Genomic DNA, 13,252 nt, shown 5'->3' with positions numbered 1-13,252 from the left:
AAGGAAAAAAAAAAGTTAAAGACTAGAAAGAGATACTCTTAAATCTTTCTGATGAGAGAAGTATCTTTGCTTAGTAGTAACAATAAATGTCACATTACTGATTTCACTAGGTATATTTCTGTGAATCAGCTGATGGGATTAAACTTGTCGTGTACTCACTTGAGACTCATTGATAGTTAGAAGACAGCTAAATTATACAGGTACTGGCTAACCTACTTGAGCAAAAACTGTAGTATTTGTTTTTTGTCTTGTGATTGGTTGAGCTTACCTTGATAAATCTACTTCAGCGAAGATCTGCTCTGATATGACTTTTTCAGAGAGGAGACAAGATTATTATGTATGCATTGGGTCAGATGTTTTTGAGGTGTAGTGAATTGTTAAGCGAGGAATTCACCAAAGACTGGTCCATTTAAAGATTAACTGGAACAATGAAAGGAAAAGGCATTCATTCTCTGATAAGCTGTTGCCAGCGCAATTGCGAGCCAGCCAATTCAGTAGTTGGGAAGAGCACTGCAGATTGCGTACGGGTGAATGTTTCATTCCTCATAGATTTCTGCAAGATTTTCCCTATGAAAGTGAGATCATTTTCATATTTGGCAGCTTTTGTATTAAGAGCAGGACCCTCAGTATTCTCCAAGTTCTTGGATTTCTTCCTAAGAAGCAGAGATTCACAGAGTTAGAAGTTAAAGACTGTATTTTGCTTCTCTTTTTCTAGTGAAATGTGATACTGGAATTTTCCACAAGGCTGTGTGGGTCCTTAAGCTTTGGAATTATTACTCAGCAATTTCATTTTTTATCAGAAAGATCTGTGATAATTTCAAAGGAGGAGAGGAGTAGTAAACATTCCTCTTAAATTACGGGATTTGTGATTTTTCCATTCAAATGATTTCCATCTCCTGCACTGAACTACAAGGAGTGAGGTACTGTTAGTCAGACTTCCACTTTTTTTTGTTTGTTTGTTTGTTTTTTGCTTCTTCCAACCACTATCGAAAAGTGGTGTTTCTTGAGGAAGACAGCTTCTCAGTATAAGAAACCTGAAATATATATTTACATATATATATATTTTTTTCCTGTAAGAATGATGAATAGTGAATACAGTAACTCTTTTCTTCTACAAACCTTTGTCCTCCTCTGCAAAGAAGTGCAAAGGGGATTTCACATAAATTTAATTCAACTGACTAGGTTAATCACCCCATATAATCAATGGAAATAAGTAAGAATAAATCATTTACTTAGTTGAACCCCATCTTTGAGTCTTCAGACAACTGCTCTAGAATAAAGTGAATTGTACTTTTGAAGTATCTGTTTCTCTCTACTGCCTTTATAGTGAGCTCTGGCTGGTCAGCTCAGTTGCAGAGACATACATTTGATTAACTGAACCCCACACTAAAGAATGATTACATTTTGAAAACTGAAAAATAGGTCAGATAGAAGAATTCGGAATGTGCGTTCATTAATTTCTGAGGCAGTGATTCGACAACGAGTTGACAATTTCTAAACAAAAATGACCTGGCATCCATCTTAAAACTTAGATTAGTGACACATAATGTAATATTATTCTATTTTTCATTGAGGGAATTAGAAGGGAAAAAATATTAACTATCCTTTCCCTGTCCCAGGTTCCTGCTATTTTCAATATCAGTCTCAGCTAGGCTGAGTGAAGAAAGACGTGATTATTTCCTATGTCCCTACCAGTTGGTCTCTGGATATTTAACCCCATTTGTCCTCAAGACTAAAGAGGAAGGAACTTTATCACCTGATTAGAGGCCAGTATGATTCAGAGAGTCTGCTAAGAGAGGAGAATGGGGTTTGCGGACTGTTGGAGAAGAGAAGGCCTAATTTGAAGATTATTTTTTTATTTTCATCATAACCTACTCAGCTCTTCTGTCAAACTGGGCTTGTTCTGATCTTGACTGCTGTATTGAATTTTAGCTTTGCATCTGTATTTGTCTTTATTCTCTTTTGTGTGCGTGTTAATGAACCATATGCCAATAACCAAAAACGAATAACTGATTGGGTCTTCACTTAATCCAAATTTTTTTAGTCGCTATCACTTTCATGAAAGTCATCGTAGTTCACCTATTTTATCTTTTCCTAAACAAATCGATTTGGGACTCTTTTTCATCTTGTTGTATTGTGAAAAAAACCTGAGATCTTTACAGGGGCTTCCAGGCATGGACACACATAATTTGGTTTTGGCAATTTTGTTATGGATCCCCCTGAAAAACGCTATGAGAAGTAAAGATCTCAGTGGATAGGGACAATGCTAAGAATAAGGGCTAGTGAAAATATTTTGTTAGTGGGAGGCTAAGCCAAGAAGGGAGGAAAGGCACATATTATTACTAAAAAGCTTGCAAAGGGAGATTTTATACACAGATCAGCTAAGATAGCCTCAGATTCTGCTTTTTCCTTGTATTTCAGTCCTAAGATGTACAATATTTGGCTATAGTGATGCACACATTGGATTCTTTCTGTGTACAACTCTATTAATATGGAGGGAGAGCTCCAAGCAGCTAAAGAAAGCAGCAAAAAGTCTTTGCCTTTCATATTCAGAACCTAGAAAGTTTTTACTCTTCTCACTGATATCAATCTTTGGATGTGACCCCACCTTTTGAACTTCTTTGGTCACATTAGTCAGGATGAGAACTGGTCAAATGTTGTGTCAACTCATTTACATTTTACGAGAGTAATTCTTCATTTTTAGACACTTAAAAACTATGGGAAAATATAATTCAAAACCACAAATGTAGCTTTTCACAGTAAAAGAAATTTTAAATTAAGGCTCTCTACCCAAACTCCCTGCTGAAACATTGCTTGTGGAAAGGGAGATGGCACAAGTTACTTATTGAGCTAGATGATAAATTTTAAATTTCTTTGCCATTGCTTTCACAATATTATTTAAATATGTATTTTTTTTCTATCTGAATAATTTCTAACAATCTTACTTGTCATGACCAGGATTCAATGTTTATTGAACAACTTTCAAAAAGCGATTTTTAGTACTTAGAGACACAGTCTCTTGGTCAGATGAATGATCTCTCTGAATTTCAGGCCTCATAAACATATGATTTACTGTAATTAGGTAAGGATCTACAGAACAGTGTGGAAAGTGAATGGTTTGCCTTTCATAAAGAAACTTCTTTGTACATTTGTGTAATGTGAAAGGTTTTTCTTGAAAAGGTTAAAAAAAGTTCTAATCAACTTCTGTACATTATGTAGAACTTCATTTTCTAAACTCTGCAAAAGAAAGTTTCATATTTAATGGGAAATCATGAATTATTCCATTTATTATCTACTTCCTCCTTTCAAAGACATGATCTGGATAAAAGGCGGGGTGAATAATTTCAAAAAATACAATACATTTTTAATGGGAAGGTGCAAACTACAGATTCTCATGACTATTAGCAAGTATAGAGGAAACAGAATTTTACTTGCAAAAACTCATCAAACTCTTGCAAAGATAAAATACATGACATACTTTAATAAAGAAGAACACAGTGAGCTGAAGTATTTCTTTTTTATGTAACTTGTTGTTTTTACTAAGTTTGGTCTTACGGTTTTCTGGTGCTTTCATTTCTCCATAGTTCAACAATATTTAGTACTGAAGATAATGTACAAGCTATACACAACTGATGTCTATTTTTAAAGCATTCCACAAAGGTGGAAAGGCATCTCTAACATACAAAGAATTTGAAATAACGAAAGTTAATCTCATTTGCCTTGGTGCAATCATGACTTCCTAATAATTCTCTCAGTGAATCGTTCTGAATTTCTAAAATCCTTGATTTTCTTTCCCTCTTTCTTCATCTTTATTTATTTGTCTTTAGACTAGCAAGTGAGTTCTGATGGATGCTTGAGTGGGTTATCATAAGCAAATGCAACAGTGCTCTGGGAATTGTAGATAGCAGTAGTCTGATAATAAATGAATAGCCTTGTATACCGCTTTATGATAATTCAGTGCATCAGCTCTAGCAAGAAAATAGTTATCATTATCTCTTTCTAAGGTAATTTTACTAAGAAAGAAATCTGCAGAAGTTCCTGACTTTATGTCCCTTAGATCAGCTCTTAAGAAATACCTCACTTTGATAAATAACAGTCTATATAATATGGTTGGAATTACTTTTTGTTAACGAACATAACTAATTTAGAAAGATAAGCAGAGAGATTAATGAGTATAATGTACTTTTTTAAATTTTGCTTTAAGTGAAAGCTAATGATTACAGGTATGTGTGCTGTTGTATGAAAAAATATTTCGATGAGGGTGATGCTTTTTCTTTTAGTTGCTTTCATTGCATTTATGTTTAGGAACACAATGTCCCAAAATTTCAGGACTAAATTTGTATTTCCATTTTCTGTGCTAATTAGAATTCTTAATTATTACAGTACTTATATTCATTTTAAAATACTTCTTCTGTGTCATCCTTTGATGTTTATAATTGATTAATTTTTCATTTTATGTAGTATTAAAGTGGCAGCGTAGCTTTGAACAAAAGGAAGTGAGTCCAATCTGTGTTCTTTGCGGGATCTTACTGACAGGTTATGCATCCACTTTTGATTGCATGACTTAGTTTAAAGTGTAGCTTGACAGCAGTCAGACTGTGAGCCAACAGATGAAAAATACTGCACTACATGTGCTGAAAGTTATTATGCCTATATGTATATAAGGTACGGAGTGGCTATGTACTTTATTTTTTTATACACTTCATTTTCTTCTTTCCTTTAACAGTTCTGAATACATACCTCTATAAACCTTTTCCTATTAAAAAATGTATATATATTGGAATTTTTGCATAAGTCAGTTCCAAGGAAATGTTCTCTCTCCTGGTATGCATAATTTGTCATGGTATGTTTCTTATTTACTCTTCAGAGTAGGGACCTCTTCTTGTAACGCTTGTTTAATTTGTTGCTTTTAATTGTAGGACACTAGCTATTTTGTTTTCATAATTTGGGGATTAAAAACATGCACCCGACCCCAATATCATGTATTTCTCAGATTTAATAATCAAAAATGCTCATGCTACTGTCTGTTACTACTTAATAGCATTTATCATGCTTTCATGAGATAACCATATTTCTTTAAAGTATTTAAAGCAGACAGTCCTTAAACTAGGGTTAAAGACGGTTGTGCCCTGTTTCAGTTAAATAGCTCTGTATCATTAGCAGTGTGTGGGGAAAGTTTGTTGAGCACTGAGGGCTTGGCTCACCAAAGCACTTAGCACACATAATTTTTCCCACTAAACTCAGATGCTCAGTCCACCTGGGTATATTTTTCAAATTAGATGTGTACATAACTTTGGTGGATTGCCCCTTAAACACATGGCAATGTAAATTTCAGCAGTGTAAGTACATGGCTTTATAACACTGTAGCCTTGATCACAGCATCACTGAAGCTGAACCAGTGAAATCATCCCTATTTACTATATATCTGATAAGTGCTTTTCATCTTCAACAGTGCCATGCAAAAGTGTTAACTGCTTCACAGGTGGGTCATTATCAGAGTTACAAAACCATTACATTTTTTGGACGTCCAACTTTAATTAAATGGTAATTCCTCTTTCAATTCCTAGGCAGAGCAGCCTGACAGTAGAGACTCTTCGAGCATGCTTGTCTTTTGTGTTTTGTATAGTACAATCGGTTTTACTTTATGCACATACTTTTCAAATTTCACTGAGGGAACTGATATGCTCTTGTTTACTCTGTGTGTGTTGGCATACAGGTTGAACACAAAGTAACTAAGTATTCATATACTCGATGTGATTTTGTTTTTCTTATAGAATTAGAAATGAGAAAAATGAATACTGGTATCTCTCTAAATACATTTAAGAAAATATTTCTAGGTTATTTTTTATTAATTTTGTGGTCCAATTCTAAGACATTTTTATCCATCATTGGCTTTCCAGATCCAGAAGGAAAAAAAACAAATTAATGAAATGTATTTGAATACAATTTCTAAACATTACAATCGTTGGCGTAGTAAGTATTTGAAACTGTTAATGCTTTTTAATTTTACATACTCTCATTGTTTAATCCATCCCATTTTCTGCTTTAGAAAATGAGATTGTACAGTATACTTGTATTGTAGCCAGCAGCAGACATGAACCTACAGTACTAATTAAATCCTAGCAAATTTAAAGATATAAACCTTGTTAAAAAAAAAGTAGAATCGTAGAATTGCTCAGGTTGGAAAAGACCTTAAAGATTATCAAGTCCAACCCCAACCTGACCATGCTACCCTAACTCTAACAGCCCTCGCTAAATCATGTCCCTGAACACCACATCCAAATGGTTTTTAAACACATCCAGGGATGATGATTCAACCGTAGCCTTCTGTATCTATTTTGCATGTTTGCCATTGACCACTCCGGGCTGGAGGCCTGGAGATGTGAGCTCATAGTAACGAATTCTGTTGTGACATGCTGACTGTTCTGATTATTAACAACACCTGTCTTTTGGCTTCTTAATTTCTGTCTCCTTTTCTCTCTGTGAAGGGCAGAATGCCATAGGACTAGCAGTTAAAGGATGGCACTCCCAGTCTCCAAGCATTATTTAAGAGTCCTGTAACAGTACGGTACCAGCAGATGCCTGAGATTCCAGCAGCAGTGTTGTTTCAGTAATCCAGTAAAGATGGGCATTTCTGATTTTTGCACTAGCAAATACAAATTAGAATCAGGCTGTGCTCAAATCAGTTTCCTCGGGGTGACTCAGGCTAGTTTTAGAATAGCAACGGCAATAATAAAAGAAGACCATAAAAGAAAATTATCTAAGTAGCTATAAAGTACTGCACCACAGTAACTGCACGTGTGCCAAATGTCTAATACCCAACCAAATCGCTAAGTGGACGTCACGTCACTGTGTGACCCGACCTGCATAAATAAACATCTGATAACATCAACAGAGACCAGCGTATGGGCAGGTGAGCGTCGTCTGTGTGTTAAGTATCATCTGTCGATTGAAATGGATTCAAGGGAAAAAAAAAAAAATCTGATTTAGATTAGAAACAGAATCATTGCTCTCTGCTTTAAACATAAAGTCGCTGCTCCGGCTGCTCGCGGGCGGCTCTTCCTTGTTCTGGGGCCGGGCCTCCTCGCTTTGACAGCGGCGTGATTAACGTGTCGTGACTGCAGTTTTCCACATTTCCAGTAGATGCCCCCAGAGACCATTAAACCTCTTGAACGTCTCCAACCAAATAAAAGGGCAGTCTCCTTTCATTTTCCTTCTCCGAGTAACGTAATTGTTCGAAAGAAGCCTAAAATCGGGTGGGTGCGATAAAGTGAAGTAAACTTCTCTATTTCTTAATATATCGTAATTAATGTATAAAATAGAAAGCCGAAAGGCTTAGTGTAACCTGGTTTATTAATGCAGAGGAAATGTGAAGTTAACAGCTGGATTTTATCACAGGCATCTAATTAGGTATCAGTTTTTGATATTGATATTAAGAATAAAGTTATCTGCAGCAATGTATTTCACTTTACACGCTGTGTGATATTACAGGAAGCAATACGAAGAGCATGTTGATTATTGACAATGTATGGTTTATTTTAAGGAAAAGTTCGTCACCTTCACTTCTGTCACCTGCACCCCTCTGGCTAAAAGCAGTGCTTTCTGGAGAGGATTTTTGTCTGGAACCACTAGGAGAACTGAAACAACTTCAGAATTGGTTACTGTGCCAAGCTCTCATTTAGGAGATTTCACCTGCAACATTGATCCCTGTATCATTCATTTCTGCCCTTTCTCTATACTTTGTGTATTATCAGTCACACATCTTGTGTCCTAAACTTCTTAAAGGAAACATATGTAGTATTTTGCTTTTTGAATATCAGGCAAAACTTTAGACAAAGGATTGTTAAGCACTGGAATAGGCTCCCCAGGGAGGTGGTTGAGTCACCATCCCTGGATGTGTTTAAAAACCATTTGGATGTGGTGCTCAGGGACGTGATTTAGCGGAGGGCTGTTAGAGGTAGGGTAGTGTGGTCAGGTTGGGGTTGGACTTGATAATCTTTAAGGTCTTTTCCAACCTGAGCAATTCTATGATTCCATAACTTTGGGAGACAACTTACATCCTCGTGCCTCTAAAATTTGAATGGTTATACAGTAGTAGGTAGTCTCATTGCTTGTATGTCGCCAATCCAGTCCTCTTTATTTAAGAATAAAAGCATTCCATACATTTGACATCTTAACCGCTATCTGTCTCTTTATTAATTGGAGTGGGCTTGTATTAAAAGAATAGTAAAACTAATTTTTAGGACAGACTTATTTTCCAGCATTTTTGTTTGTTTTCCCCTGTTCATTTGGTAATAACACTGTCTTTTACAGAAAATGTGCTTTGATATCAGGTAAAATGCACAGATTTTCTATTGATTCAAATATTGGTACTGGGTATTAAGTGCTAAAAATGAGAAGACCAATATTTTATTTAGTTACTATTAATATGTTTCAGCAGCTTATTACTTCTTTACTTCTAACAAATACAATCATATAAGACATGCACACATATATAATATACAGACCACAGTATGTAGATAAATACAGATATGCAGATGTATGTCTGCTATACAGTCTTTATTCCATTGTTGTGAAATCCTATTACTGAAGGATTCAGTTCTCATCCTTTGAAAGGTGGTGGAAATTTTTTACCTAGAAGTCGTCTTCATTTCTTTAATTGGTTAGAAAGAAATTAAAAAAGAATAAATCTTACATATACCAGGTAAAAAATAAATTGCACTGTGTGAATATAACAACTACGCAGTATCTTGAGGCTGCAAACTGTGAACGTGGGATGTACCAGAAATGTTTTGGCACACAGAAGTGTAAATGTTTAGATATTTCTCTTCTCAGTTTTTGAAGAAAAACGTTGCAAATGTTTTCTGGTAAGGGACAGTTATGTGTTTTCTTTTATATGTGTGAATAGTATGTGTTTTCAATCTTAACAAAACATACACACAAATTCAGAACTGTAGTTTAAGTCCTCACGTATCTTTTAGAGTTGTGTAATGTTTTTGTTTTAAGTTCTGCTACAGAAATGTAAGAAATATATATGCCAGATTTATGTGAATCTACATAGTAATTAATAGATTTATTTTAATGGTACTAAACATGAAATAATGCAGAGTATTTACTTATCATGCCTCATGTTACCATTTACTTTATTGAGATCTAGTTAAGACATTTTTATATAAATTCCATTAAAAAAGCTACAGTAGCTCTTTGTAGGCTAGGACAATTGGTCTCATTGGGCTATTGTTCAGTGTGAGATCATCTGATTTTCGTGCATACTCTGTAAATCTCGGTTTTCAAAATTCCATATTTATTTTATAGCCGCTGAGAATTTGTACTTAAATGGAATCTCATCTAAAAAGATAATTTTAGAAACATATTGAAAACTTGAATGGAATCTGCAAAATAAAATTACCATATCTAGGCCCCTTTCATTTCACTGGGACAAGGATTTGTTTTCTCAAACTGGAGACCTACTTCTGCAGACATTTAGATCTGTACTTCAGTGATGCAGGTGGTCCCATTGGACTCATAGCTTTCTCCAGGATGGGACACAATAATTGTTTCATGCCACATAAAAGAAATGTTTGGATTATTTCCATAAATAATACCTAAAAAGACGTATTACCTCTTGAGACTATTTCATTATGCAATTTTTTGATATGTATATTTTATCAGAATTTATGAATGGGATAACTTGGATATAAATTCATCATTGCATCCTTTGATTTTAAAATTAGGGAGTAAACCAGTCCCAGCCGAAATTCTACGCTAAAGAGAAGCAAAATAATATCTAATGATTGTGTTTCTGGCATAGCATTTGTTTGACATTTTAAACCAAGACATTATATCCTACAGCAAAACTATTTAACATACTTTTTTTTTTTGACATGTGGAATGTGCTTCATTTTTCCCTGTGCGCTGTTTTAAAGCAAACTACGAGTTTATTGTGTTTTCATAAACTAATGTAAACATGTATTTTTCCCATCAGTCAGCCTTTTAATTTTTTATTTTTATTTTTATTTTTACCAGTACCAGCTAAAGGGTACCAGTACATTTTGAGCATGTTTGCAAAGTATATTTGGGTATTTATTTAATACTGCCACGTTCACTTCCCTAGGGGGGGATATTTGTAATTGTGTTTTGGCAGAATGCTTTTTGAGAGGAGGAAAGAAAAAACCGTTCCCTGCTGGTGATCTGCAGAGGTCTGGTCTTGAAAGCTGTTTTAATATCCCTACTTATTTGGTAAGGTGGAGAAGAGAATTTGGGTTTAAAGGCTTAAAATCCGTCTTTCTTATTCCCAGTAACAGGAATTCATACAAGGAGAACATCTGCATAGACATGCTGCGACAGGGTTATCACAAGTCCTTCTCCGAGCTCTTCACTCTGATACACAAGTGGAATGCCTTGAGGGAGGCTGCAGGGCCTGGGTCAGCCATATGGCAGCGGCAGTCCCTGGAGGAGCAGCCTGATAAGCTGGATCAGCTTTACCACTTCCTGACCAGGGCTGAGGCAGCCCAGCGAGCAGGTAAATGGGGGGATTGTGGGTAGCAGAGCAGCGGGAGCCGCAGCCACGAATGCCTGGGGGAAGCTTCCAAATTGTTTCATGTATGAATTTGAAACGTTACTGCATCTTAGCACATTTCAGCCTTAGTCAACTAAGCTGTATTTATAGAATAAATGATTAGGAGCTGCAGATATCGGGAGAGGGGAAAAAAAAAAAAGGTAAAACCGTGTGGAGTGCGTTATAATATCATCAGAAATGTTTTGTATATTTATAGCTTTGATAACATCTCAAACATTTTCTCGTAACTTCATTATTTATTGTTTTTCTTTCTGTACTGATTTGATTAGCCGGTTTTGTGTTAGAAAAAAATTAATAGGTGAAATGCTGCTTCTCACAATAGTAGTTGCATAAATTTGATTTTATTAAATACTCTGTCTGCTAACTGTTTGGATTTGTGACTGACCTTAAAAAGACTGTGAATGTGTCAAATAAAATACATCACATAGCTGTAACATGTCACCTGTGAATTACCAGATATTAGTGAAGACGTAACTCCAAATTACTGTATTTTCTCTATTGCCTACTGTTTACTAAGTGCTCTTCTTTATCATTTTGTTTTACTATAAATAGTGATGTAACTTACTTTGTCTTTCTCCTTTCGAATAATTGGAGGGAAGGAAGAAGGTAAAACTACAATCCTGTCTCACAGCAGATCTGATTTCTTTGTATCTGGCTTGTTTCAAGTTGTATTTTCATCATTACAAAGAGAAAAACCTAAAATAAAGCTTGAGAGTTTGAAACCCAAGCTTTCCTATTGAAACTTAGAACACTTCATTTTAAAAGGGAACAGCAATAACAAAAACTTTCAGCACTAAAAAAAAACCTGTTCATTTAAAATGTTTATGCTTACTTTAAAGCCAAAACATGTGTTTATTTAATTGGCTGTAATCCTAGACAGGAAGTCTAACTGGTCCATGATGGAAAGGTATCTTCAGATTTTTCTGAGTATGACTAAAACCGGAACAGGCACCTCTGTAGTTTGCAGGAGTATGAAAGAGCAATTTTACACTGAGACTAGCCTGATATACGTAAGCATTCTGCCTCTATGCTAGTGTTCAAAAGTACTGGATATGGAATATCTGGATGAGCATGCTTCCTGAAGCTGCTTGAGGGGAAAGTACTTTGCTTTCCTTCTGTGCAAGATTTTCTCTAGTTTTACCAACTGGTACGTGCCAATAGAGTTGGCAAGTATCCTCCCAGAGAAGTAAATTCAGGTTCTGCCCAGTGAAAGGCAGAGGCCTTTCTCTCAGTGAATTTGGCATTCATTGCGTGCTGGGTTCCATGAGAGACAGGATGCTGCCAATTGACTGACTGATGGAGTCTTGCCTCTGGAAGGGAGTATCTCCAAATTTTACCTGTTGAAGTTGGTTAAAATGAAAGCTAAGTAATGAGAAACTGCCAACAGAGCTGACAAATGTTTAAGCAGCAAATCATTAATGAATTCTTTTATTGTGGAATGGTGAGAGTTCTGATTTTTCACCAGTTTCAGTATAAAGCTTGGCACAAATCTGCATTTCATGTGAGACCAGAGCTATGGCACGTGAGGGGATGGATTTTGATTCATACTGCAGATGTTACAGCTGGTAGTGCTGCAAATGTAACGTATGAATTACACAGCTCATCAAATACTAATTCAGGAGTTCCACTAATCCAGTTTCTCTCTGATTCTAATCAAATTGCTCGGAGCTCTGGCTTATGATCTTATGACAATTTCAGTTGAAAACATTTTAAAACTGTACCGCAGTTCAGTTCATCCTTCAGCTGGAATTTGCTGCAGCGTAGCAGTCGCAACAGCAGCTGACCTGCTGTGTTTGCTCTTCAGCCACCATAATTCAAGCCAAAGATGGCTTAAAATGCTTGAAGTAATATTTGTGGTAGTGAGGTGTGAGACTTCTGCAGTGTAGCTGATGTCACAAACATTATACTAGCTGAAAATTTACCTGTCTCAGATGTAGCATCCCAAGCTACAGTTGTGGTGAAAAAGAGTTAGCAAGTATGACAAAAAACTTAATGACTTGTAATTTTTTGATTAATTTAAACTTCACAGGAGGATTGTTTTTGAACTGGAAGTGGCAAGACAAAAATGAAACATAGCTTATCTTAGTAAAAAGTTTTCCCATTTGTTGTTTAGTTTTTTCACCTGATATTTTTGTGCCACAGAGTGTAGCTGTCTCATGGTGAATTTCAATTAGATCTGCTGCTCGTAAGTTCAGCATTTTAGAGCTGTTAGTGCAGAGAGAAAGTTAGGCATTCATTCATCCATTTTCCATACTTATTGGTGGAATATGTTAATGTTTTCTTTCCCTGATTGATTGTAATTATTGATGCTACAATGTTGCAAGTAAATTGTTTGCTTAGAATTAATCAAAGCAGTCCATTATGATGTGGGGGCTAATATCAAAGAGCAATTAATTTCATTAATTCTATATTTGAAAATCATAATTGTTTATTTAACAGTGTTTTTTTATACAAACCATTTACCTTCAGATACACCAGTGAGCATTCTCTCCGTTCTCGTTTCTAGTGGAACATTTCAATGGAACTTTGAATCATACAGTAGTCCTTCTTTTTAACTGGTATTATACTGCTTGCAAAATCTGTTTTTCTAACTTTATCTCATTGCCATTGCATTTGAATACTTACAAGTATTTAAAAACAAAAAGTTAACAGTAATCCCTGCATCTTCTCAAA

At 35.5% G+C, this 13,252-nt stretch overlaps 1 protein-coding gene across 1 annotated transcript in view; it reads left to right on the top strand.

The window, feature by feature from the left end:
• TTC29 (tetratricopeptide repeat domain 29) overlaps window positions 1-13,252 on the top strand; it is a 120,820-nt gene that overhangs the window by 10,393 nt on the left and 97,175 nt on the right. Inside the window, exon 4 of the mRNA XM_031553020.1 lies at window positions 10,299-10,522. Coding sequence (XP_031408880.1) covers window positions 10,299-10,522 — 224 coding nt within the window. The remainder of the gene's footprint in view (window positions 1-10,298; window positions 10,523-13,252) is intronic.

This window comes from Meleagris gallopavo, chromosome 4 (genome assembly GCF_000146605.3).
Source record: "Meleagris gallopavo isolate NT-WF06-2002-E0010 breed Aviagen turkey brand Nicholas breeding stock chromosome 4, Turkey_5.1, whole genome shotgun sequence".
Lineage (NCBI taxonomy): Eukaryota > Metazoa > Chordata > Aves > Galliformes > Phasianidae > Meleagris > Meleagris gallopavo.
The sequence above is the reverse complement of the archived record's forward strand: the minus strand, read 5'-3'. Positions and strand labels throughout refer to the sequence as shown.